This window comes from Ranitomeya variabilis, chromosome 5, assembly GCF_051348905.1.
Source record: "Ranitomeya variabilis isolate aRanVar5 chromosome 5, aRanVar5.hap1, whole genome shotgun sequence".
Classification (NCBI taxonomy): domain Eukaryota; kingdom Metazoa; phylum Chordata; class Amphibia; order Anura; family Dendrobatidae; genus Ranitomeya; species Ranitomeya variabilis.
The window spans coordinates 513034696-513059606 of record NC_135236.1 but is presented as its reverse complement, the minus strand read 5'-3'; the positions used below and the strand labels follow the sequence as shown (position 1 = coordinate 513059606).

At 43.2% G+C, this 24911-nt stretch overlaps 1 protein-coding gene across 2 annotated transcripts in view; it reads right to left on the bottom strand.

Moving 5' to 3' along the window:
* The window catches only part of SH3TC2 (SH3 domain and tetratricopeptide repeats 2), a 167378-nt gene extending 147635 nt beyond the window's left edge, over window positions 1-19743 (bottom strand). For both annotated transcript variants that reach the window (XM_077265771.1, XM_077265773.1), the window contains exon 1: window positions 19369-19743. In XM_077265771.1, the coding sequence (XP_077121886.1) occupies window positions 19369-19510 (142 nt within the window). In that variant the 5' untranslated portion in view covers window positions 19511-19743. The remainder of the gene's footprint in view (window positions 1-19368) is intronic.
* Window positions 19744-24911: the final 5168 nt, after the last annotated feature.

Here is a 24911-nt window from a genome sequence, read left to right as displayed (position 1 = left end):
CGGAATTTTTGGCAGTATATTTCAGCTTCATCTTGCCCCTGAGACAAGGACATCAAGGCCTTTTCCGCCTGAAGCTCTAAATGAGGTTCCTCATAAAGCAACCCCAAGGCCAGAAAAAACGCATCCACATTGAGCAACGCAGGATCCCCTGGTGCCAATGCAAAAGCCCAGTCTTGAGGGTCGCCCCGGAGCAAGGAAATTACAATCCTGACCTGCTGTGCAGGGTCTCCGGCAGAGCGAGACTTCAGGGACAAAAACAATTTGCAATTATTTTTAAAATTTTGAAAGTGAGATCTATTCCCCGAGAAGAATTCAGGCAAAGGAATTCTAGGCTCAGACATAGGTGCATGAACAACGAAATCTTGCAAATTTTGTACCTTTGTGGCGAGATTATTCAAACCTGTAGCTACACTCTGAAGATCCATTTGAAACAGGTGAACACAGAGCCATTCAAGGATAAGAAGGAGAGAAAGAGAGGAAGGCTGCAGTATAGGCAGACTAGCAAGTGATTCAATTAAGAGCACACTCAGAACTAGAGGAAAAAAAAAAAAAAAAAAAAATTGTAGCAGACTTCTTTTTTCTCTCCTTTCTCAGCCAGTAATTTAACCCTTTTTTTTGGGCCGGTCAAACTAAAATTCTGCCGCTCGCTTCTGGACAGAATTCTAGCGACTCCCACATCCTGATAGGAGCAGGTGAACAGAGGGGATGATGCACACAAGTACAATTCCACAAGTGGCCACCGGGGGAGCCCAGAATCCAATTTCACAACACTCAGGATGCAAAAATGTTTAGACTGGGCGGCCATCGTCTTTCGCGCTCTTCAGCTGGTTTACGCCCACTTCCACGCCCCTCTTCTTCTCCTGCGCTCTCCTCAGCTCTGTAATGGCGGCTGGTTTTGGCGGCAAATGGCAATCCACAGTCTTTGCAATAAGTCACAGTCCAAGTGTGATAAATCACAGTTCCAATGCACACATGACCCGATTCTTCAGGCTTAAGTAGATCCTGTTCGTGACGCCAAGTTTGCAGCGCCCCCACTGTCGCAGGGCCGAGGGGTACCCGGTACCGGGCCTCTGAGTCTCTGTTCTGGGGTTGTCACGGTGGCTAGACCCGGTCCGTGACCCTGCTGAGGGGCGCCCAAATAATAGGTGTGGATGGTGGTGGTAGTGCGGTGCAATGCCGGTCGCAGTAAATAACGAGGACACCAGGTTGCAGTCTCTTTACCTCTTTACTGAAGGCTTCAGGGTCCTCAGTCCAGAATACGGTTAACCAGGCTGCGCAAGTCCGGCCGGTCCGATGGCACCTCCAGAGTTCCCTTTGCAGGTGGAAATCTGTGCCTACCTTCTAGCGCTTGTGTGTTGCGGTCCTCCCCTGCTGTGCTTACGGGATAGTCCCCACAACTGTTGTGTCTGTTTCTCGTGTTCCCTCACAACTGTATTATGATGTTCTTCTTCGTCCCCCAGATGATATGGCTGGGACGCACCCGTATGATGGGTAGGCTCGGAGCTCTTCCTGGACCCTAGTGTCGCCCTTCTTCTAGTATGCCCCCCATGTCTTCATAGGTGATTGGTGTGAGACAGCCCGCCTATAGCTGACTGTCCTGCCGTAGGTTTGAAGTATTGCTTGGAGCCTGATACTTCCTCGGCGTTCCGGCCACCGGCTACACGCCTCAGTAGGATGTTGCCTCGATCTTACAGCACGACTTCCACTGGTATTTCTCCTTGTTGCGTTGATCTCGTTTCTCACTCAGCACAATATACCTCGCTTCTTGTCCTTTCTTGGGGTACCGCCGCTATATCGTGCAGGCGCGGTCCCGTAACGTTCTCTCTGGTCGCTAGGCCTCTGTCAGGATCCCACCCCTGACAGGGACCCCTCTGAATCTTCCCCCTACAACACCCTCTGCCACAAGGTGTTGCCTGGTTCCAACCCAGTCAGCTTTCTCATCTAACTTCCTATCTAACCCCCAGTTTTACCAGACTGTGAGGAGTGGCCTAATGCATAGTGCCCTTAGCTCCCCCTGGAGGCCAGACTGTGAAATGTATTGGTGTCTGTGATACCTGGTCAGATGAACTCCTTCAGTGCCATCAGACGTACCATAGCCCCCCTTAGCGGCGGAGCTCCAGTACTGCAACGACCAGGACTCTGGGGCGCTGCACGTGCAATACTTCACACTCAACCATCATTAAGTCAGGGATCTCCACAGGGCCGGACTGGCCATCTGGCAATTCTGGCAAATGTAAGTAGGGCCTGTCTGTCTGGTCATGGGCCGCCTTGTCTGCAATGTTGTTAGCAGAATCGGTGTTCTCAAGACTCCCATACTGTTAAGCGTTGTGACTGGGCACAAAGTCGCTGACTCAGTCACTTACCCCAGCAGGCCACCGGTATCATTAAAATATTGGTCTGGTAGTAAATCTTGCTTTCCTCCATCCAGGGTAATATTAGTAATATATCCCATCTAGTGCTTGGGGACGGGGACAACATGGGCCTGTGTGATTTCAAATGCCAGAACTAAATTTCGGCCCCAGTCCATACTTGGATCTCCACCTCCTGCAATGTCTTATTACTGGAACAAGAAATCAGCATTAGTGTTGCTATTACCTAGATAATAAGACACATTGTACCTGAACTTGCCCAATTTTCCCACTATAACTATAAAACTATCAGAATAGTGGAAAATAACTTATAAAATGCTCATAATTTATATCAGGATTATACAGCTTCCTGAAATGGATTTTTAAAATAAGTACACCAGGATTTAGAAATTAATGTAATAATTTATGCAGTTTTTATTCCACAATCTGTTGTCAGATCAGATTCAGAGCTTGCAGAATTTGCAAAGTTCTTACCCTTCTTTTGATTTGATATTACATTGCTAGCCCCATTGTGTCTAATATTGATGTTTGCTAATGAGTAACACTGCAACTTTAATATTATTTGTTCTCTTGCCCTAAATTTACAATATAAAGTACTATGCAATCGTTTTACAGATATGAAAAAAATTGCTGTAGAGTGAGCTTTATTTAATATGACTTGCGTTTATTTGTGAAAAAAAATGGAAAGTTGGCAAAAATTTCCCACGTCTACTTTTTATCAACACAATTTTTTAAACATATTTTTTTCTTTTGAAATTAGAAGGGTTAAAAGTTGACCAGCGATTTCTAATTTTTCCAACAAAATTTACAACGCCATTTTTTTAGAGACCACATCACGTTTAAAGTGACCTTGAGAGGCATATATTACAGAAAATACCTCAAACTGACACCATTCTAAAAACTGCACCCCTAAAAGTACACAAAACCACATTTCAGAAGTTTATTAATTCTTCAGGTGCTTCACAGGAATTATTGGATTGAGGAAGGAAAAAATTAACATTGAACTTTTTTCACAAAAATTATCTTTCAGCCCCCAATTTTTTATTTTCACAAGGGTAACAGGAGAAAATGGACCCGAAAATACGTTGAGCAATTTCTCCTGAGTACGGTGACACCCCATATGTTGGGGAAAACTATTGTTTGGGCAGGGCTTGGAAGGGAAGGAGCACCAGTGGACTTTTGGAGCAAAGAATTGGCTGCAATCATTACCGGACACCATGTCACATTTGGAGAGCCCTTGATGTGTCTAAGCAATGAATGCCTCCCACAAATTACACCATTTTGTAAACTAGACCCCTCAAGAAATGTACTTAGATGTGTGGTGAGCATCTTGAACCCCAAGGTGCTTCACAGAATTTTATAACTTTGAGCCGTGAAAATAAAAAAATTACATTTTTTTCACAAAAATATTGTTTTAGCCCCCAATTTTTTCATTTTCCAAGGATAAAAGGAGAAAATGGACAGCAAAATTTGTTGCTCAATTTTGCCTGAGTACAGCGATACCGCATATGTGGTCAAAAACTACTTTTGAAGCACAGTGGTCAGATCAGAAGGGAAGAAGCGCCATATTGGAGTTCAGATTTTGCCGGAAGAGTTTGAGAGTGCCATGTCACATTGGAAGGGATCCTGAGCTGCCAGAGTAACCTTATTTTACAAATTACACTCCTCAATTTATTCATCTAGGAGTGAACCACATGTGCTTTTAAGAATTTTAGACCATTGGGGGGTGAAGAAAGAAAAATTACATTTTTACCACTAAAATGTTGTTTAAGCCCCAAGTTTTTGTTTTTCTAAGGGCTAATAGGAAAAATGGACCTCATTTTGTTGTAAAAAAATTCTCCTGATTACTCCAATTACCTACATGTATTTGTAAAGTACTTCTCAGGCACAGTGAAATGCTCAAAAGGGAAGGAGTGACATATTATAGTACAGATTTTATTGTTTTGGTTCGTGGGTGTCATGACACACTGGGAGAGCCCCTGTGTTGCCAGAATAGCAAAATCCCCATAAGTGACCCCATTTTACAAGCTACACCTCTCAATGAGTTAATCTAGGGTTGCAGTGATCATACTGACACCACGGATGTATCAGAGAATTTTATACAATTGGGCAGTGAAAAAAAAAATTATATTTTTACCACAAAAATGTTATTTATCCCCATATTTTACATTTTCACACAGGGAAATGATTGAAAATGGCACCAAAATATGTATCATAATTTCTGCTGAATGTAGAAATACCCCATATGTGGCTGTACAGTACTGCTTAGCCTCACAGCAAGACTCGGCAGGGATGGAGCTCAATTTGCCTTCTGAAGTACCGATTTTTCTATAATATTTTGCAGACTCCATATACAGAGCCCCTGAATTATAGAAGAGCAGGATCCCCTCTCAAGTGACCCCATTTTGGAAATTATACCCCTTTGTGAATTTATCTACAAGTGATGATTTTGTCCCCATGGGTATTTTACAGAAACAAGCAGCAGTGGATATGGCTGAGTAAAACTTGCAAACTGCCATTGTAGTGACTAGTACGTTTTCTTGTTGTTTTTCTAAGCTGTTCTCCTTGTGGTAAAATTGATAAAACAGCTTTATTCTTTGGATCAGTACAATTGCAGCGATACCACATCAGGTCTCCATGGCAACGATTGTGCCTTCGCGATGACGTCGCGGGGGTGCCGATTGGAGGGCAGAGGAGGTCCGCTCCCTCTGCCTGCCTTCCAAGTGCTGCTATCGATATCAATTTCAGTATTTAGGGAGATAAACTGCTGGGAGCGGTGCGGGTACTGCTCCTGGCTGTGAGTGCCTTGTGTCAGCTGTGTTATCAGCTGAACCCCCCGGCGGCGACGCACACACAGCTTCTGTGCACACAAAATCGCCTGGACATACACAGTACATACAAGGTCTTGAAGGGGTTTTTTCATGTTCTACTGTAATGAATGAATGTATATAATAGAGGGAATACAGCAGGGTGTATGTATATTACAAAGGGTATAGAGCAGGGTGCGTGCACATATTTACACACGCTACTGTATAAATAGAATTGTGCAGGGAGTTGGGAGAGCTGTCTGCAGTCCTATGCTCTGAAGCAGTGAGCTCTGCTGGATAGAGCCCCGCCCACCCATACTACATGAAGTCACATGATTGTGATATTATGTCGGGTTCCAGAGATGGGATGTCACCGAGAATCTGACATTACATTACAGGAAGCCAGGTAATTCTCAGCCAGAGATCATGTGACCAGAAGAGCAGCTCAGGTAAGAGCGGGATTTGGTAAAGCAAGGTATTTACAAAAAAGCTTATTTATGACAGTTAGTTCATATAAAAGGTATGTGTAACAGCCAACCACTTCAATAGTCTAATGGTATCAACTGGATAAATGAAAAGTGAATGAACAAAACAGAAATATATATCAAATCAATATTTGGTGAGACCACACTTTTCTATCAAAACTCCACAAAAGTATCAACTCTTCTAGGTTCACTTGCACACAATTTTTGAAGAAATTTGACTTGGAGGTTGTTCCAAACATCTTAGAGAACTAACCACAGATTTTCTGTGATTGTAACTGTAAGTTTGTGCAAATCCTTCTGTTTCTTCAATGATGTTCAGATCAATGCTTTGCGGGTGATATCATCACTTCCAGGACTCCTTGTTCCTCTGTACATTGAAGATAGTTCTTAATGATATTGGCTGTATGTTTGATGTCATTATCCTGCTTCAGGTTACATTTGGAGCCAATTAGAAGCCTTCTTCATGGTATTACATGATGGATAAACTATTAGCACTGCTGTTTTTTAAAGCATTCTTGAAAAAATTACTAAGTATGGAATGGACAAGGCAACTGTTAGGTGGATTCATAACTGGCTTAGTGATCGGACCCAAAGAGTGGTCGTAAATGGCTGTACATCCAGTTGGAAGAATGTCTCAAGTGGGGTACCACAGGGTTCTGTCCTGGGCCCTGTATTGTCCAACATCTTTATCAATGATTTAGATGAAGAAATTGAGGGTACACTAATTAAATTTGCTGGTGACACAAAGCTAGGAGGGATAGCTAATACTAGAGAAGAGAGAGAGGATTCAAAAGATATAAATAAACTGCAGCAGTGGGCAGCAACCAACAGAATGGTTTTTAACAAAGAAAAATGTGAAGTACTACATCTGGGCAATAAAAATGAAAAAAGCATTTACAGAATGGGAGGCATAGGGCTAAGCAACAGCACATGTGAAAAAGACTTGGGTATACTAATAGATCATAAACTGAACATGAGTCAACAGTGTGATGCAGCAGCAAAAAAGGCAAATGCAATTCTGGGTTGTATTAACAGATATATACATTCTAGATCACGTGAAGTCATTATTGCCCTCTACTCCTCTTTGGTCAGACCTCATCTGGAATACTGTGTCCAGTTTTGGGCACCATATTTTAAAAAAAGACATTAACAAACTGGAGCTAGTTCAGAGGAGGGCGAACAGAATGTGACCGGTCTGCAAACCATGTCCTATGAAGAACGGTTGCAGGATTTGGGAAAGTTTAGCTTGCAGAAAAGAAGACTGAGAGGACACTGAATATCTGTCTACAAATATCTCAAGGCCTGTCACATTGTAGAAGGATCATCTTTATTCTCATTTGCACAAGGAAAGACTAGAAGCAACGGGATGAAACTGAATGGGAGGAGACACAGATTAGATATTAGAAAAAACTTTTTGACAGTTGGGTGATCAATGAGTGCAACAGGCTGCCACGAGAGGTGGTGTGTTCTCCTTCCATGAAAGTCTTCAAACAGAGGCTAGACAGACATCTGTCTGGGATGATTTAGTGAATCCTGCTTTGAACAGGGGGTTGGACCAGATGACCCAGGAGGTCCCTTCCAACTCTATAATTCTATGATTCTATGATTCTGTGATTCTTCAGCATTTTTTCCATACATGCCTAACTCTTTTTCACAGTACTGTACATATGTGTTTATTTGTATATACAGTACAGTGACATGTAAAAGTTTGGGCATCCCTGGTCAAAATTGCTGATATTGTGAACAGTTAAGCAAGTTGAAGATGAAAATATCTCTAAAAGGCGTAAAGTGTACCCAGACCTGGACCCGGACCCCATTCACTTGAATGGAAGGCTCAAACTTCCAGTGTTTGCCACGCTGTCATGTGCATGACAATGCGGCAAACACTGCTTCTGATCAGCGGTAAAATCTGCTGTTCAGAGAGACGAGGTTCCCACGCTGTCAAATGACAGCGTGAGCCCGCAGCTGTGATCGGAGATATAAAGTTTACCTCCGGTCACTGGCATGTGCTGATGGGACTACTGCTCCTATCAGCTTACGCCTGCTGCCGCTAATAACAGCGAGAGCAGCTGATGGGAGTATTCATCAGCCGGCGTCTGCCCTCTAAATAAATAATTTAAAAAAAAAATGCCGTAGGTTCCCCTGTATTTTTAATAACCAGCCATGCAACCCTGACAGCTGGGAGCTGCAATCCTCAGCTGTCAGCTTTAGCAAGGTTGGTTGTCAAGTATAGAGGGGTTCCCATGTTGGTTTTTTTAATTATTTAAATAAATAATTGAAAAAAAATTGAATGGGGTCCCCCCATTTTGTACAACCAGCCTTGCTAAAGCAGACAGCTGGGGGCTAATATTCTCAGGCTGGTAAGGGGCCATGGATATTGCTCCCCAGCCTAAAAATAGCAGCCCTCAGACGGCCAGAAAAGGCAGAGCTATTAGATGCTCCAATTCTGATGCTTTGCCCGGCTTTTCCCACTGATGGGAGCAGTAGTCCTATCAACCGATGCCAGTGAAAGGAGGTAAACTTTTACCTCTGATCACAGCTGTGGGCTCACGATGTCATCTGACAGCATGGGAACCGCAGCTGTCTGACCGACGATAATGATTTTACCGCCGATCAGAAGCAATGTTTGCCGAGCTGTAATGAACCCAGTGTTTGGGGGGCCGAACCAAAACAGTAGCACCGACTTCCTGCTGATGTAAGTGTTCGGTACGGACACCAAACTTTAGTATTCGGATTCACCCATCAATATTAAAGATGACACATTTCCTTTGTATTTTTGGCAAAAAAAACTTTTCATCTTTTACATTTTAAAAATTACAACAAGGAAAATGGGCTGATGCAAAAGTTTTGGGCACCCTATATGGTTAGTACCTAGTAGCACCCCTTATTTCAAGAATCACAGTTTGTGAAGGCTTTTTTTAGCTATCGAAGAGTTTTTCTTTCAATCCTTAAAGTATTAAAATATATCTTTTATTATTAATTCATTAAAAACCGAATGCCGACAAAGACAACAAACCAACACTAATATAAAATATCAAGAGCAGGCACACAGAATCCTATGAATATCAAATCCAATATTGCACAATCTCAATTCCTCATTAATCTATCTAACACTGGAATTGTGCAAGCTGAATAGTGCCACTAAAACAACTTTTGCCACTGCATAAGTCCTATATGTGCACACAACATAAAGCAAAATAATCTGTGAACAAAATACCTGTAATTATAATGGAACAGTCTCACCCGGGTTCATGTTTATCAATTCATTATAACATCCCGGTCTTTGAGATGACTCCAAAGATGATCCTGGTAGTCCAGGGGTGCGGAGTGGATAATCAGAGATCCCCGTATGCTTCAAAGCCCACCACTAGGAGTCCCAGGTGTTGGACCGTATCCCCATGACCTTCCAACGCATTTCATTTCTCAAATCATCAGGGGAGGGAAAGAAAAAATAGGATATAAGGGTTGGGGGAGAAGGAAGGCGTTCTCCTTAAGAAGAATGAACGTCCTTCTTTGACAATATTATCTTGCGGTCTGCCAAAATAATATTGTCAAAGAAGGACATTCATTCTTCTTAAGTAGAACGCCTTCCTTCTCCCCCAACCCCGATATTTATTCTTACCCGCCCCTGATGATTTGAGAAATGAAATGCGTTGGAAGGTCATGGGGATACGGTCCAACACCTGGGACTCCTAGTGGTGGGCTTTGAAGCATACGGGGATCTCTGCTTATCCACCCCCCCACCCCCGGACTATAAGGATCATCTTTGGAGTTATCTCAAAGTCCGGGATGTTATTGTCACGCCGTTCTGTCTGTATCTGGTTTTCGGCGTGACAATGCATGTCTTGGCTTTAACCCTTTGCTCCATTCCCCCTAATTGAGCTGGGATACTGTTGGCTGTTACCTGTATGGAGCCATCTCAGTTCCCTGCTTTGCTGCATAGCCGTACATGGGTGGTTAGGTCTTTGCTCTGCTTGCATAACCATCCACATGTGCGGTCCCTGGTTGCCACTGTAGAAGCTGTCGGCGGGTTACGAGGTCATTTGCAGCTGATGCATGACTTTCCACGTGTGTCAGGGCGTGCAGTCACAGCCAGGTGCCCTGAGCCTCAGTTCCTGCACTGATTGTGCTGTAATGGTTTCTGTTTGTGCTAAGGGCGTGCACGGCCACACCTCCCCTGCTTTTATCAGGGTTAGTGTGTGTACTTGAAATGCTGTCCCCAGCCAATTGCTGAGGGGCTGCTCCTATATAAAGTTCCCCTGCCCTATGGGCGGGGCCTGAGCTACTCACAAAGCTCCTGAACTTTGCTATGTGTGTTTGTGTTCCTGCACCTCTCCTGTCTATGTTTTGGTACCAAAGTCCTTGCCTTGATTCCTGTTTTGTCCTGTTCTGGCACCTGTCCTGGAGGTGGTATATCCAGGCCCGAATCCTTGATCCTGTACCTGTCCTGTACCTGAACCTGTCTGAACTGTGTCTGCTGTGTCATGTTCCTGGAATCTCTCTGTGTCTGGAGCCTCGCACCCAGTGACTTTGAGTCTCTTGTAACCGGTGTTTCTGCTGAGCATCTACTCTGTGCCCTGGATACCATGTGGTGCTAGCTCCTGGCAGGCCCAGAAATCCTGCGGATCTAGCACCATCCTGCTTGAGTTCCTTCCTAGGTCCAATGCCCGGAGCCTGACGACCGCAGTCTGGAACCTGATGACCGCTGTCTGGAGCTTGGAGCCTGATGACTGTGGTGGTGCCTGTAGGTCGTGTCGGATGTCCGGAACCAAACGACTCCTGTCTGATGTCTGCCCGTGACCCTGGGTCCAGATGTCCTGATGTTCTGTCTGTACCCTGATGTCCTGCCTGCGTCCTGATGACCTCATGTTCCCTGATGTCCTGATGTCCTTCCTGTGTCTGATGTCCTGATGTAACATATGCCCTGGGCTGCCACGCCAGTGTCCCAGCTGATGACCTGGGCTGCCATGCCAGTGTCCCAGATGTCTATCCGGTATTCCTGATGTCCTGATGCCCTGCCGGTGCCCTGATGTCCTGATGTCCTTCCTGTGTCCAGATGTACTGATGTCCTGTCTCTACCCTGATGTCTTGCCTGCATCCTGATGATCTTGTGTACCCTGATGTCCTGCCTGTGTCCTGATGTCCCGCCTATGTGTGCCTTGGTGATCCGTTGGTGCCTTGGGGTCCACTGGGTGGTACCCTTCTGGGAGGTGTGGAATCGGGATCCTGACATCATTATGTTTTGTTTATGTACTGTGTGACTTTACTTTAGTAAACTTTACTTTCTCTGTACCAGAAGTTGTGCGGTGTGATCAAGTCCTACGTGTCTCTTTCCTTGTCCACATGCTTAGCTGCCACAAAACCCTGATTTTTGCCCTCCACTTCCTACCCCTATACCCCTTCTGCGGTATAAAGAGTCCGTATTGCGTCCCTGAGGGACGCGCGCCCCACACCTTCTGAGGTCGGTCGGCTTGGGGGCATCTATGGGCCGGGCCGCATCAGCAGCTGCAGCTGATCGTGACAGTTATAATGAATTGATGAACATGAACCCGGGTGAGACTGTTCCATTATAATTACAGGCATTTTGTTCACAGATTATTTTGTTTTATGTTGTGTGCACATATAGGACTTATGCAGTGGCAAAAGTTGTTTTAGTGGCACTATTCAGCTTGCACAATTCCAGTGTTAGATTAAGGAGGAATTGAGATTGTGCAATATTGGATTTGATATTCATAGGATTCTGTGTGCCTGCTCTTGATATTTTACATTAGTGTTGGTGTGTTGTCTTTTGTCAGCATTCGGTTTTTAATTAATTATTAATAAAAGGTATATTTTAATACTTTAATAATTTCACCACTACCTTGCTACATTTTCATTATTGGATTGGTAGATATTTTTGTATTATAGTCTTTCAATCCTTGTTTGGGGGATTTTCATCCAGTTCTGTGAGATTCCTTGCATGCACTATTATTTTGAGGGCCATTGTAAAACCTTCAGCTTGCACCTTTTGAGGTAGTCTTTTGTGCATTTTTGCCATCCTCTTTTCAAGTTCAGCTTTTTTACAGATGGTGTTATGTTTGCATAAATAATTTGCTGAAATATAATTGAATTCATTCTTCCCTCTACGCATGAAATGTTCCCAGTGTTATTAGCTGCAACACAACCCCAAAGCATGATTGTTCCTCCCTTATTCTTAATGGTAGGCAAGATGTTCTTTTCCTGAAATTCTGTGCCATTTTCTATTAGAGTTCTACAAGAGTTCTATTTTAACCTCATAGGTCCACAGGACTTGTTTCTAAAATAGATCGATTGATTAGATTTTTTTTGCATACTTCTGATGCTAAATTTTATGATGAGGACGCAGGAGGTTTTCTTCTGATGACTCTACTATGAATCCCATTTTTGTGCAGGTATCTTTGAGCAGTAGAACAATGTACCACAACTCCAGAGTCTGCTAAATCTTTCTGAAGGTCTGTTGCAGTCAAGACAGGGTTCTGATTTACTGGTCTAGCTATCCTACAAGCAGCTCTCACTGAAATTTTGCTTGGTCTTCCAGACCTTATCTTGACCTTCCCTGTTGCTGTTAACTGCCATTTCTTATTTATATTTTGAACTGAAGAAAGGGCAACTTGAAAATACTTTGCTATCTTCTTGTATCCTTTTCCTGCTTTGTGGGCCGCCATAATTTTTATTTTCAGAGTGCTAGGCAATTGCTTAGAAGAAACCATAGCTGCTTTTTTAGGCACAAGGTTAGAGGAGGCTGGGTTTTTATAAAGCTGGGAAACTTGCATCATCTGGTCTTTCCTAACCATGATGGCGAACAGGCCATAAGCCTAACAAGCTAATTAAGTTCTGAAACTTTGATCAAAGTTATCAGAGCACACAAATCTCCAAGGGTGACAAAACTCTTGCATCCACCCATTTTCCTTTTTGCAATTTTTAAATTGTAAAAAATTTCTCTCTCTCTCGAGCCTAAAATACAAAGTAAATGTGTCATCTGTAACTTTAGGCGGCCACTTAGAGATCATTTCACCTTCAACTTTTACATGCCACTGTATATATGTAAAAATGTGTGTATATATATATATATATATATATATATATATATATATATATATATATATATATATATATGTATATGTATATAGTGAGAGAGTTTTTGGCAAAGCCAGCTCACCGCTTTGAAGAAACAGGAATACATTCAACCTGTGGTTACAGTTCGCACGGAAAACGGATTGGGATAAATACGCACTTGCAAAGAAAAAACTTTTTGTTTCCCCAGCGATCGGTCCAATGGTAGAGTTAAATATACCTTTTATTTATAAATTAAAAAGTTCCAGATTTCTTCAATAATAGTATTGCATACTTTCAATCCCTTATGGACGACATTTTTCGACACCACATGTGTCTTCCTCCAGGTATATATATATATATATATATATATATATATATATATATATATATATATATATATACACTCACTGGCCACTTTATTAGGTACACCATGCTAGTAACGGGTTGGACCCCCTTTTGCCTTCAGAACTGCCTCAATTCTTCGTGGCATAGATTCAACAAGGTGCTGGAAGCATTCCTCAGAGATTTTGGTCCATATTGACATGATGGCATCACACAGTTGCCGCAGATTTGTCAGCTGCACATCCCAAAGATGCTCCATACACGGCAGGATGGATCCATGCTTTCATGTTGTTTACGCCAAATTCTGACCCTACCATCCGAATGTCGCAGCAGAAATCGAGACTCATCAGACCAAGCAACGTTTTTCCAATCTTCTACTGTCCAATTTCGATGAGCTTGTGCAAATTGTAGCCTCAGTTTCCTGTTCTTAGCTGAAAGTAGTGGTACCCGGTGTGGTCTTCTGCTGCTGTAGCCCATCTGCCTCAAAGTTCGACGCACTGTGCGTTCAGAGATGCTCTTAGGCCTACCTTGGTTGTAACGGGTGGCGATTTGAGTCACTGTTGCCTTTCTATCAGCTCGAACCAGTCTGCCCATTCTCCTCTGACCTCTGGCATCAACAAGGCATTTCCGCCCACAGAACTGCCGCTCACTGGATTTTTTTTCTTTTTCGGACCATTCTCTGTAAACCCTAGAGATGGTTGTGCGTGGAAATCCCAGTAGATCAGCAGTTTCTGAAATACTCAGACCAGCCCTTCTGGCACCAACAACCATGCCACGTTCAAAGGCACTCAAATCACCTTTCTTCCCCATACTGATGCTCGGTTTGAACTGCAGGAGATTGTCTTGACCATGTCTACATGCCTAAATGCACTGAGTTGCCGCCATGTGATTGGCTGATTAGAAATTAAGTGTTAACAAGAAGTTGGACAGGTGTACCTAATAAAGTGGCCAGTGAGTGTATATATACACAATGACTTGAAAAGTATTCATACCCCCATGAACTTTTTTCATGTTTATACCCACAAACTTAAATGATTATTATTGCGATTTTATGCGATATACCATCGCAAAGTAGCAAGTATATGTGAAGTATTAAAAAAATTATAAATGGTTTTCTAATTAGTTTAAAAATATACTGTTTTCGGACTATAAGACGCACCGGACCATAAGACGCACCCCAAATTTTCAGAAGGAAAATAGGGAAAAAAATTAATGTGTCAAATGGGGGTCTGTCTTACAGTCCGAATTCAGCTTACCGGGGGGATTGGCAGCACTGGTAGAGCGTGGTCACGAGGTGTCGGTGGTCTGATGATAAGACTCCCATCCCAGACTGGGGTGGCAGGTTCGGCGGTGCTCTGTGGTGCAGGGGCTGCGTCAGCATTTTGTGAAATCCCGGAGGCCCCTGCACATCTATTGCTGTGATGCAGTGACCTCCAAGAAATCCCATCCCAGGCTGGTTCGGCAGTGCTCTGTGGTGCGAGGGGGCTCCGCCAGCATTTTGTGAAAGTCTGGAGGCCTCCACACATCCATTGCTGCTATGCAATGGACTTCGGTAAATTGACAAGATCTCATTGCTGAGATCTCAACGTGAGCATGCGCCACCCCGGCGGCCATTTTCCCAGAAGCCACCGCATTGCAGCAGATTAAGATCTCGGCAACGAGATCTCATCCCAAGATCTTGGGAGATGAGATCTCAGTGCCAAGATCTCTAGACCCCTAGAGCCTGGGAAGGGAGTGTGATCATTGCCCTGCAGCGTCGGACTGGGACTGCCGCAGAATCGCTCTGACTCCTACTGCCGCCACACTACTTGTAAGTATATACTGACTATAAGGCTACTTTCACACTAGCGTCGTTTGGAATACATCGCAATGTGTCGTTTAGGAGAAAAACGCATCCTGCAAAGTTGTCTGCAGGATGCGTTTTTTCCCCATAGACTTACATTAGCGACGCATTGCGACGTATGGCCACACATCGCATCCGTCGTGCGACGGATGCGTCGTGTTTTGGTGGACCGTCGGCCCCTCCTCCCTGGACATTACAATGGGGCAGCGGATGCGTTGAAAAACTGCATCCGCTGCCCCCATTGTGCTTTTATTTCACAGCATGCGTCGGTACGTCGGCCCGACGCACTGCGACGGGCCCGTACCGACGCTAGTGTGAAAGTAGCCTAAGACGCACCCCCATTTTCCCCGCAAATTTTTGGGGGATAAAGAGCATCTTACCGTACAAAAAATATGTTAAATCCTGTGGAAGATGGTGCTGAGGTCAGATGAGACCAAAGTAAAACTAACACTGCACATCACCCTGAAAACACCATGCCCACCATCAAACCTGGTGGTGGCAGCATCATGCTTTAGGGACAGGGAAGCTAGTCAGAGTTGATTGGAAGATGGATGGAGCTACAGTGGGGAAAAAAAGTATTTGATACACTGCAGATTTTGCAGGTTTTTTCACCTACAAAGAATAGATAAGTCTGTAATTTTTATCATAGGCACACGTCAACTGTGAGAGACAGAATCTAAAAATAAAAACCAGAAAATTACATTGTATCATTTTTAAATAGTTAAATTGCATTTTATTGCATGTAATAATTATTTGATCACTTACCAACCAGCAAGAATATTGGCTCTAACAGACCTCTTAGTTTTTCTTTTAGAAGCCCTCCTGCTCTGCACTCTTAACCTGCATTAATTGCACCTGTTTGAACTCATTACCTTTATTAAACGACACTCGTCTACACACTCAATCAATCACACTCCAGCCTATCCACCATGGTCAAAACCAAAGAAATGTCTAAGGACACCAGTGACAAAATTGTAGACCTGCACCAGCACCAGGCTGGGGCGGGCTGCAGGAGAATAGGCAAGTAGCTTGGTGAGAAGGCAAAAACTGTTGGCACAATTATTAGAAAGTGGAAGAAACACAAGATGAATGTCTTCCTTGGTCTGGGACTGCATGTAAGATCTCGCCTCATGGAGTAAGGATGATTCTGTGAAAGGTCAAGAATCAGCCCAGAACTATATGGGAGGACCTGCTCAATAACCTGAAGCGAGCTGGGACCACATTCTCAAACATTACGATTAATACCACACTACACCGTCATGGATTAAAATCCTGTAGGGCAGGCAAGCTACCCCTGCCCATGCCAGCACATGTCCAGGCCCATTTGAAGTTCAATGACCATCTGGATGATCCACAGGTGGCATAAGAGGTCATAGGGTCAAATGAGATCTAAATTTAACTTTTTGGGTCAACTCCACTTGCCATGTTTGGAGGAAGAAAATGGACGAGTACAACCCCAAGAACACCATCCCAACTGTGAAGCATGCTGGGGGAAACATCATACTTTGGGGGTGCTTTTCTGCAAAGGGGACAGGATGACTGCACGATATTGAAGGGATGATGGATCGGGTCATGTATTGTGAGATTTTGGCCAGCAACCTCCTTTCCTCAGTAAGAGCATTGAAATTGGGTCTTCCAGCATTTATTGCTTACTGGAGGAGAAAAAATACATATTTAAAATATATTTCTGGACATGTGAACTTTCAAGTAATCAATCATCTATTTGAAAGTGATGCAGTAAGCAAAAAAAAGATTCTTTCGAAAAGGGACAAAAATGGATGGCAATTTAATTATTATTATTTATTTATATAGCACCATTAATTCCATGGTGCTGTACATGTGAAAAAGGGGTTACATACAGGGTTATAGATATCGTTAACAGTAAACAAATTTACAATGACAGACTGGTACAGAGGGGAGAGGACCCTGTCCTTGCGGACTTACATTCTTCGGGATAACGGAGAAGAGACAGAAGGTCGGTGTGCTGCAGCACTGGTGGTGGTGAGGCGGCAGCTCTGGTGGTGATGAGGCGGCAGCTCTGGTGGTTGGTGAGGCGGCGGCTCGGGTGGTTGGTGAGGTGGCAGCTCTGGCGGTGGCGATGCGGCAGCTCGGGTGGTTGGTGACGTGGCAGCGGCTCGGGTGGTTGGTGGGGCGGCAGCTCGGGTGGTTGGTGAGGCGGCAGCTCGGGTGGTTGGTGAGGCGGCAGCTCGGGTGGTTTGTGAGGTGGCAGAATGGTTATTGCAGGCTGTAGGCTTTCCTGAGGAGATGGGTTTTCAGGTTCCGTCTGAAGGATCCGAGGGTGGTGGATAATTGGACGTGTTGAGGCATGGAATTCCAGAGGATGGGGGATATTCGGGAGAAATCTTGGAGGCGGTTGTGCGAGGAACGAATAAGTGTGGAGGAGACTAAGGCTATGTGCCCACTCTGCGGCGTGCTCTGCGGGTTCTCCCGCAGCGGAATTGATAACTCTGCAGGGCAAAACCGCTGCGGTTATCCCTGCAGATTTATCGCGGTTTGTTTTGCGATTTCCGCTGCGGGATTACTCCTATACTATTGATGCTGCATATGCAGCAATATGCAGCATCAATAGTAATGGTAAAAATAATAAAAATTGGTTATACTCACCCTCTGATGTCCCGATCTCCTCGGCGCTGCACGCGGCATTCTGGTTCCAAAGATGCTGTGCCGAGAAGGACCTCCGTGACGTCACGGTCATGTGACCGCGACGTCACCGCAGGTCCTGCTCGCACAGCAACCAGAACGGACGGCCGCGTGCAGCGCTGAGAGGTGAGTATAGCATCATTTTTTATTTTAATTCTTTTTTTTTTTACACTATTTATGCTTCCCAGGGCCTGGAGGAGAGTCTCCTCTCCTCCACCCCGGGTAGCAACCGCACATTATCCGCTTACTTCCCGCATCGTGGGCACAGCCCCATGCGGGAAGTTAGCGGTTCAATGCATTCCTATGGGTGCAGAGTCGCTGCGATTCTGCACAAAGAAGTGACATGCTGCGGGTTGTAAACCGCTGCGTTTCTGCGCGGTTTTTCCCGCAGCATGTGCACTGCGGTTTGCGGTTTCCATAGGGTTTACATGTTAATGGAAACGCTATGGAAACTGCTGCGGACCCGCAGCATCAAAATTGCGGCGGATCCGCGGTAAAAACCGCGAAGTGTGAACATCGCCTAAGAGGTCTTGGGAGGATCAAAGATTACGTGAGGGAAGATAGTGGGAGATTAGTTCAGAGATATAGGGAGGGGACAGGTTGTGGATGGCTTTGTAGATCAGTGTTAGTAGTTTGAACTTGATTCGTTGGGGAATTGGGAGCCAGTGGAGGGATTTGCAGAGGGGTCAAGCAGGGGAGTAGCGAGGAGAGAGGTGGATTAGCCGAGAAGCAGAGTTGAGGACAGACTTGAGTGGTGCAAGGGAGTTAGCAGGGAGGCCACAGAGGAGGGTGTTGCAATTTAATGGATCTTTTTCCATAGACTCAGATGTTAAAAAGTCGGATCCATTTGAAATCATTTTTTTCAGGCACACAAAAAAGTTGTTTTCAAAGGATTACTGCTGGATCCGTTCTAACGAATGACTACTGGATATTGTGTTTATGTTATCTATAAACATAAGCTGCACATTTACACACTTAATTAGCATAAAGTTAAGTAACCTATATTTGAAAAAAAAATACCATCCAACCTATATAATTTGTTTCTTATTTTTATAAAGGCATTCAGAAAAATCCAAAATTGTATTCTATGAGTTCAACGAATCCGATAATGCCATTATTACTTTAATAAATATGTACTCGCAATAGTTACATGGCAACAGCCTATGTAACAGCTCAGTGACCACCATCTCTGTGCTTTATATTTGTTGCAATGTGGTGACAGCTAGAAGAAGTAAGACATATTTTTCCCTATACAATTAAGCATGCATAAATAACATTGATTAAATCCTCGAGGTTACATCATGGTTTACCACACAAGTAGGGAATCAAACAGAAATAAGGAATGAAAGCAAATCATCCTGATTGAAATGGCAGTGATGAAAAACAAACAGTAGTTCCTCAGCTCAGAAATTGAAAGATGTATATTTCCGAATGTGTGATTTTAACTATTTAGTTTTATTATACTGAAACAAACAAATCCTGCACTTATATTTAGATTGTATGATATTCTATTATATTACATAGGTGGAGGTCTCCTATAACAGAGCAATGCATATTGATTCTAGAAGATAGAGCAAGTCATTTGGCTCCTAAAATCATGTTACAATCATGTTATCGGAAGTGATAAAAATTAGGAAAGCTATATGTAAAATTAAAACATAATATTGAATCAAAAAATTTTCCAATAGTAAAATAAAAATAAAACTCCATTATCTTTATCTAAAGATCAAATAAACTCTGGTGTCCGATGGCATCCTATGGTGGTCAATGTAAAGGATTGCACTTACCGAACTCTGAGGCATGTCTTCGTAGAGCTTTCCAAAGTGAATATGTTGGTACTTTTGGATGGCAATTATTATACCAAGATGCTCTGCTGTTGGCATTCCTGGCCAACTGGTACAACATGCTCATACGTCTTTCATCTTCCATTTCGTCTTGGTATGTTTCTTACATTCCATTAACCAGCAATCATCCTGAGTTGCGTCACGTAGTAGACTGAAAGCGTCTCAATGCTAAGAGTTATTCCCGTATCCAGAGTGCATTAATTATTAAATCAAATCAATATCACCACTCCCCACCAGGTACAATTCAGCAATGCTTGTCAACATGGGACACAGCTTACATTTACTGGACAATAGTCCTAATGGACAAGATCTTTGAAAAACAGTGAACGAGAAGACCTTTTAGACAAAAACTTTGAGGAAGCGAATAAACATAATAGTAACAACAAAGAAAACAGGTTTAAAACTTGTTCTGCTGTCTTTAAGACCTTATCTATTCCGGCTAGTATTCTCAGGGTCCTTCAGACTGACGTAGGTCATCCGGTTAGAGGACAGACATTGAGACAAGTGTGTTTTGTATACAAGAAAAACACAAAATATGTTTCGTCTTGGAACAAGTAGCAAAGTGAGATCCGACCTAAACAAATCTCCCTGTTTAACCCTATGTAGATGTTATTTATACTGGTCCTCAAGGCAGTAAAAGGTGCTTAATTTAGAAATAGCTCACTAGGCCGGTCTGACCAGTTCATTGCTCCACACAATAATCTCTAAGCAATAGGGTGCCTATTTGTAGCAAATGACAGAAAGGTGGGAAATGCCTGCCAAAATAATTTGCTAGGAAGCCTAAAGGAATTCCATACAGGAATCTGCTCTGAGATGTCGTGTAACCAAGTAAACTAAAAACGGAAAGGAAGAGGAAAGCACAAGTTATTTTTGGATGACAATACTGGTAGTTTTTGACTTATCTAACACAGTAAAGTTGATTAAAATTTTAAGAACTTTTATGGCTTCACTCAACAAACTTTATCAATTATAATTATAGAGAGGAAAGTTGCCAAAGATTACTGGAAAGTACCAAAGATCACCTATTCTCTGTGTGTTTCATATAACACCAGATATTTTGTCAGTATTTCTTATTTATATCTTTCATGTCGCGGTACAAAAAAAGTGCCTAGATCCCCCCTGCACCCCACCTCTAGGACTTAAAATAAAATACACACATATGATCATTCACGTTTGTGCATTATGGAACCAAATAAATAGTTGTTTTTTTTTTGTTGATAAAATGTTGTTAATACATTACATTTTTTCCACATTTCTGCTTTTTAATACACAGCACTGGATTTGTATGGTACCATTTTAATCTAAGGCACATGGAAGTCATGGGGTTGAATTTGTTCCATGTTTGCATAGTTCCTTTGTGTGAAATTTTTTCCATTTTGAACACAATATGTAACAAAAAAGGTCAAATAATTAGGAAACGGATGCAAATTACATATCACACTGGTTAACGCCCCCTTCATGTAAAATAATCTCATGCCTATAGTTCTCAACAGCTCATTTACATACATATAAGAAAAACACGAATTTCCCTGGAATAAGACATCAGATTGCAACTATCAAGATATAATTATATTCAGCTTCCTAAGACCTGCATGCCCATATAGGAGATGACTACGGACAGATTCCCTTTTAAGTAGGATTTATTACAGCCCTATTGGCCACAGCTGGAGCTGATTATCCCTCCTGAGCTGCTCGACAGCACATTCTGTCTGGCTGCGCAGCATTACAGATCCCAGTCACACCAGTAGCAGTGGATGGACAGAAACTGCAACATCCAATGATATTGGTCATGACATCTGCATGACCAATGCTGACCACGTAGTGGACATGGTGGCACCTGGTGAAAGATGCAATTGTTGCTGTAGCAGATCCAGATAGAGATGTAACAATATGGTTCAGCTCTAACAGCTATGTTCACCCACATTATTATCAAGCACGATTTATTATAGGGTGGCCTAGAGTTGCTGAATGTTCTCATTAATATGTTTTACTAATTATGCAAAAATTCAAGAAGAAAATTACTCAAAGATTAGATGACATCCTAATAAACTATCCTCAGTATATGTAAGAGATGCAGAGTAACACTTTGAAACACCGTGGAGAAGGAACAATTTAATGAAATTCAATAGGAGAAATTAATCAAGCAAAGTGTACTAGAATCTGGAGCAATTTGCAACAAAACATGTTTTTCATGTCCAGCACCATTATTCTGGGCCTTGTCCAACAAAATTTAATGACTTTGCCAAAAGGGGGTGTATTAATTATGCACCAAAATATGCAATAAAAGGATTGTCTTACAAACAAATTGTAGTTTAATAGATACATGTTATAGTAATAAGGTCCACAATTGGATGTGCTAAGAAATGTTTCTGAACTGAGATAATCTTATAAATGAGCCCTTGTTGCATACCGCATTATTTGCTGTGTCCGACCATGTAGAGATGCTCCATTTCAGAATCAGCATATACCACAACTCCTGCCCATGGGAGGAATCATACCGTATATACTCCAGTATAAGCCGAGATTTTCAGCCCATTTTTTTGGACCGAAAGTCCCCCTCTAGGCTTATATTCGAGTCATACCCAGGGGTCAGCAGGGGAGGGGGAGCGGGGGGATGTCTAATTATACTCACCTTCTCCTGGCGCGGTCCCTGCAGGTCCCTGGCTCCCTGGCGCCCCACATGATACTGCTCATTACAGTAATGAATATGTGGCTCCACCTACCATAGGGGTGGAGCCGCATATTCATTACTGTAATGAGAGGTAGCAGTGACCGCTCAATACAGGAGGAAGCTGCAGCCCCGGGGAACCAGGGACTGCACAGTGCCAGGAGCAGGTGAGTATAATGGGGAGGGGAGCGCTGCGTGATATTCACCTGCTCCTCGTTCCGACGCCGCTCCGTTTTCAGCAGTGACGCTCAGGTCAGAGGGCGCGGTGACGTAGTTAGTGTGCACCCTCTGCCTGAGCGTCAGTGCAGAAGACACTGAAGATGGAGCGGCGCCGGAACGAAGTCAGGTGAATATTGAAAGTGTCGGGGGCCTGAGCGACGGAGAGGTGAGTATGTGATTTTTTTTTATCGCAGCAACAGCAAATGGGGCAAGTGTCTGTATGGAGCATCTTATGGGGCCATAATCAATGTTTGTGCAGCACTATATGGGGCAAGTGTCTGTATAGAGCATCTTATGGGGCCATAACGTTTGTGCAGCACTGTATGGGGCAAATGTCTGTATGGAGCATCTTATGGGGCCATAACGTTTGTGTAGCACTATATGGGGCAAGTGTCTGTATGGGGCCATAATCAATGTTTGTGCAGCATAATATGGGGCAAGTGTCTGTATGGAGCATCTTATGGGGCCATAATCAATGTTTGTGCAGCACTATATGGGGCAAGTGTCTGTATAGAGCATCTTATGGGGCCATAACGTTTGTGCAGCACTGTATAGGGCAAATGTCTGTATGGAGCATCTTATGGGGCCATAACGTTTGTGCAGCACTGTATGGGGCAAATGTCTGTATGGAGCATCTTATGGGGCCATAACGTTTGTGTAGCACTATATGGGGCAAGTGTCTGTATGGAGCCATAATTAACGTTTGTGCAGCACAATATGGGGCAAATGTCTGTATGGAGTATCTTATGGGGCCATAACATTTGTGCAGCACTATATGGGGCAAATATCTTTATGGAGCATCTTATGGGGCCATAATTAATGTTTGTGCAGCATTATATGGGGCAAATGTCTGTATGGAGTTTCTTATGGGGCCATAACGTTTGTGCAGCACTATATGGGGAAAGTGTCTGTATGGAGTATCTTATGGGGCCATAACGTTTGTGCAGTACTATATGGGGCAAATATCTTTATGAAGCATCTTATGGGGCCATAATTAACGTTTGTGCAGCATTATATTGGGCAAATGTGTCTATGGAGCATCTTATGGGGCCATAATCAAGGTTTGTGCAGCACTATATGGGGCAAATATCTTTATGGAGCATCTTATGGGGCCATAATCAACATTTGTGCAGCATTATATTGGGCAAATGTGTCTATGGAGCATCTTATGGGGCCATAATCAACCTTCATGCAGGATTATATGGGGCATATTTTAATATGGAGCATCTTATGGGGCCATCATAAACTTTATGGAGCATTATATGGGGCTCCTGATTCAATATGGATATTCAAAAACACTTAACCTACTGATGTCTCAATTAATTTTACTTTTATTGGTATCTATTTTTACTTTTGACATTTACCGGTAGCTGCTGCATTTCCCACCCTAGGCTTATACTCGAGTCATTAAGCTTTCCCAGTTTTTTGTGGCAAAATTAGGGGGGTCGGCTTATACTCGGGTCGGCTTATACTCGAGTATATACGGTAAATCACTTATGAAAAGTGAGTATACGGACAACAAAGTAGGGGCTCGCAGTTGCTGCTCTCTGTGAGGTAACACATTTCCCTGCCTATTTTTTCACAGTACTGAGTGTTTCTGCCAGCCCTTTGAGCTTTGAGCTCACCATAAATGAAGACAGTGATGTCAGAGCTCCAGTGGTTGCTGAACTCATATGTCAACATTCACAGAAAATACTATACCATTAAAAAATTTGATTCTTTATTAGATATGCATTAAAACTATTAATGTTAAAATTGTGCCAAGTAATCCAACAATATATAAATTATGCAAAAATACACTAGAGTCTGAGCGACCAGCCCTAATTGGAACACTTAACACACCAAAAGAAAATCATGATGTTCAGCTTTATATGTTCCTGTTGGCACCCTAAAAAATGTAATCATATAATGATAGAATGTTAGAGTTGAAGGGACCTCCAGGGTCATCGGGACCTCAAGAGTCATCGTGTCCAACCCCCTGCTCAATGCAGGAATCACTAAACCTTCTCAGACAGATGTCTGTCCAGCCTCTAAAGACTTCCATTGGAGGAGAACTCACCACCTCTTGTGGCAGCCTGTTCCACTCATTGATCACCCTCACTGTTAAAAAGTTTTTTCTAATATCTAATCTGTATCTTCTCCCTTTCAGTTTCATTCCTTTGCTTCTAGTATTTCCTTGTGCAAATAAGAACAATGATGATCCCTCTACAGTGTGACATCCCTTCAGATATTTGTGGACAGCTATTAGGTCTCCTCTTAGCCTTCTTTTTTGCAAGCTAAATATTCCCAGATCCTTTAATCGTTCCTTGTAGGATATACTTTGCAGTCTGCTCACCATCCTAGTAGCTCATCTCTGAATTTGCTTCAGTTTTTCAATGTCTTTTTTTAAAATGTGGGGCCCAGAACTGGACACAGTATTCGAGATGTGGTCTGACCAAGGTGGAGATTAAGGGATAATTACTTTACATGATCTAGACTCTATGCTTCTCTTAATACAGACCGCTTCTGCTCAACGATGACTGTGTAGTGCCCCCACTGCCGCAGGGCCGAGGGGTACCCGGTACTGGGCCTCTGAGTCTCTGTCCTGGGGTTGTCACGG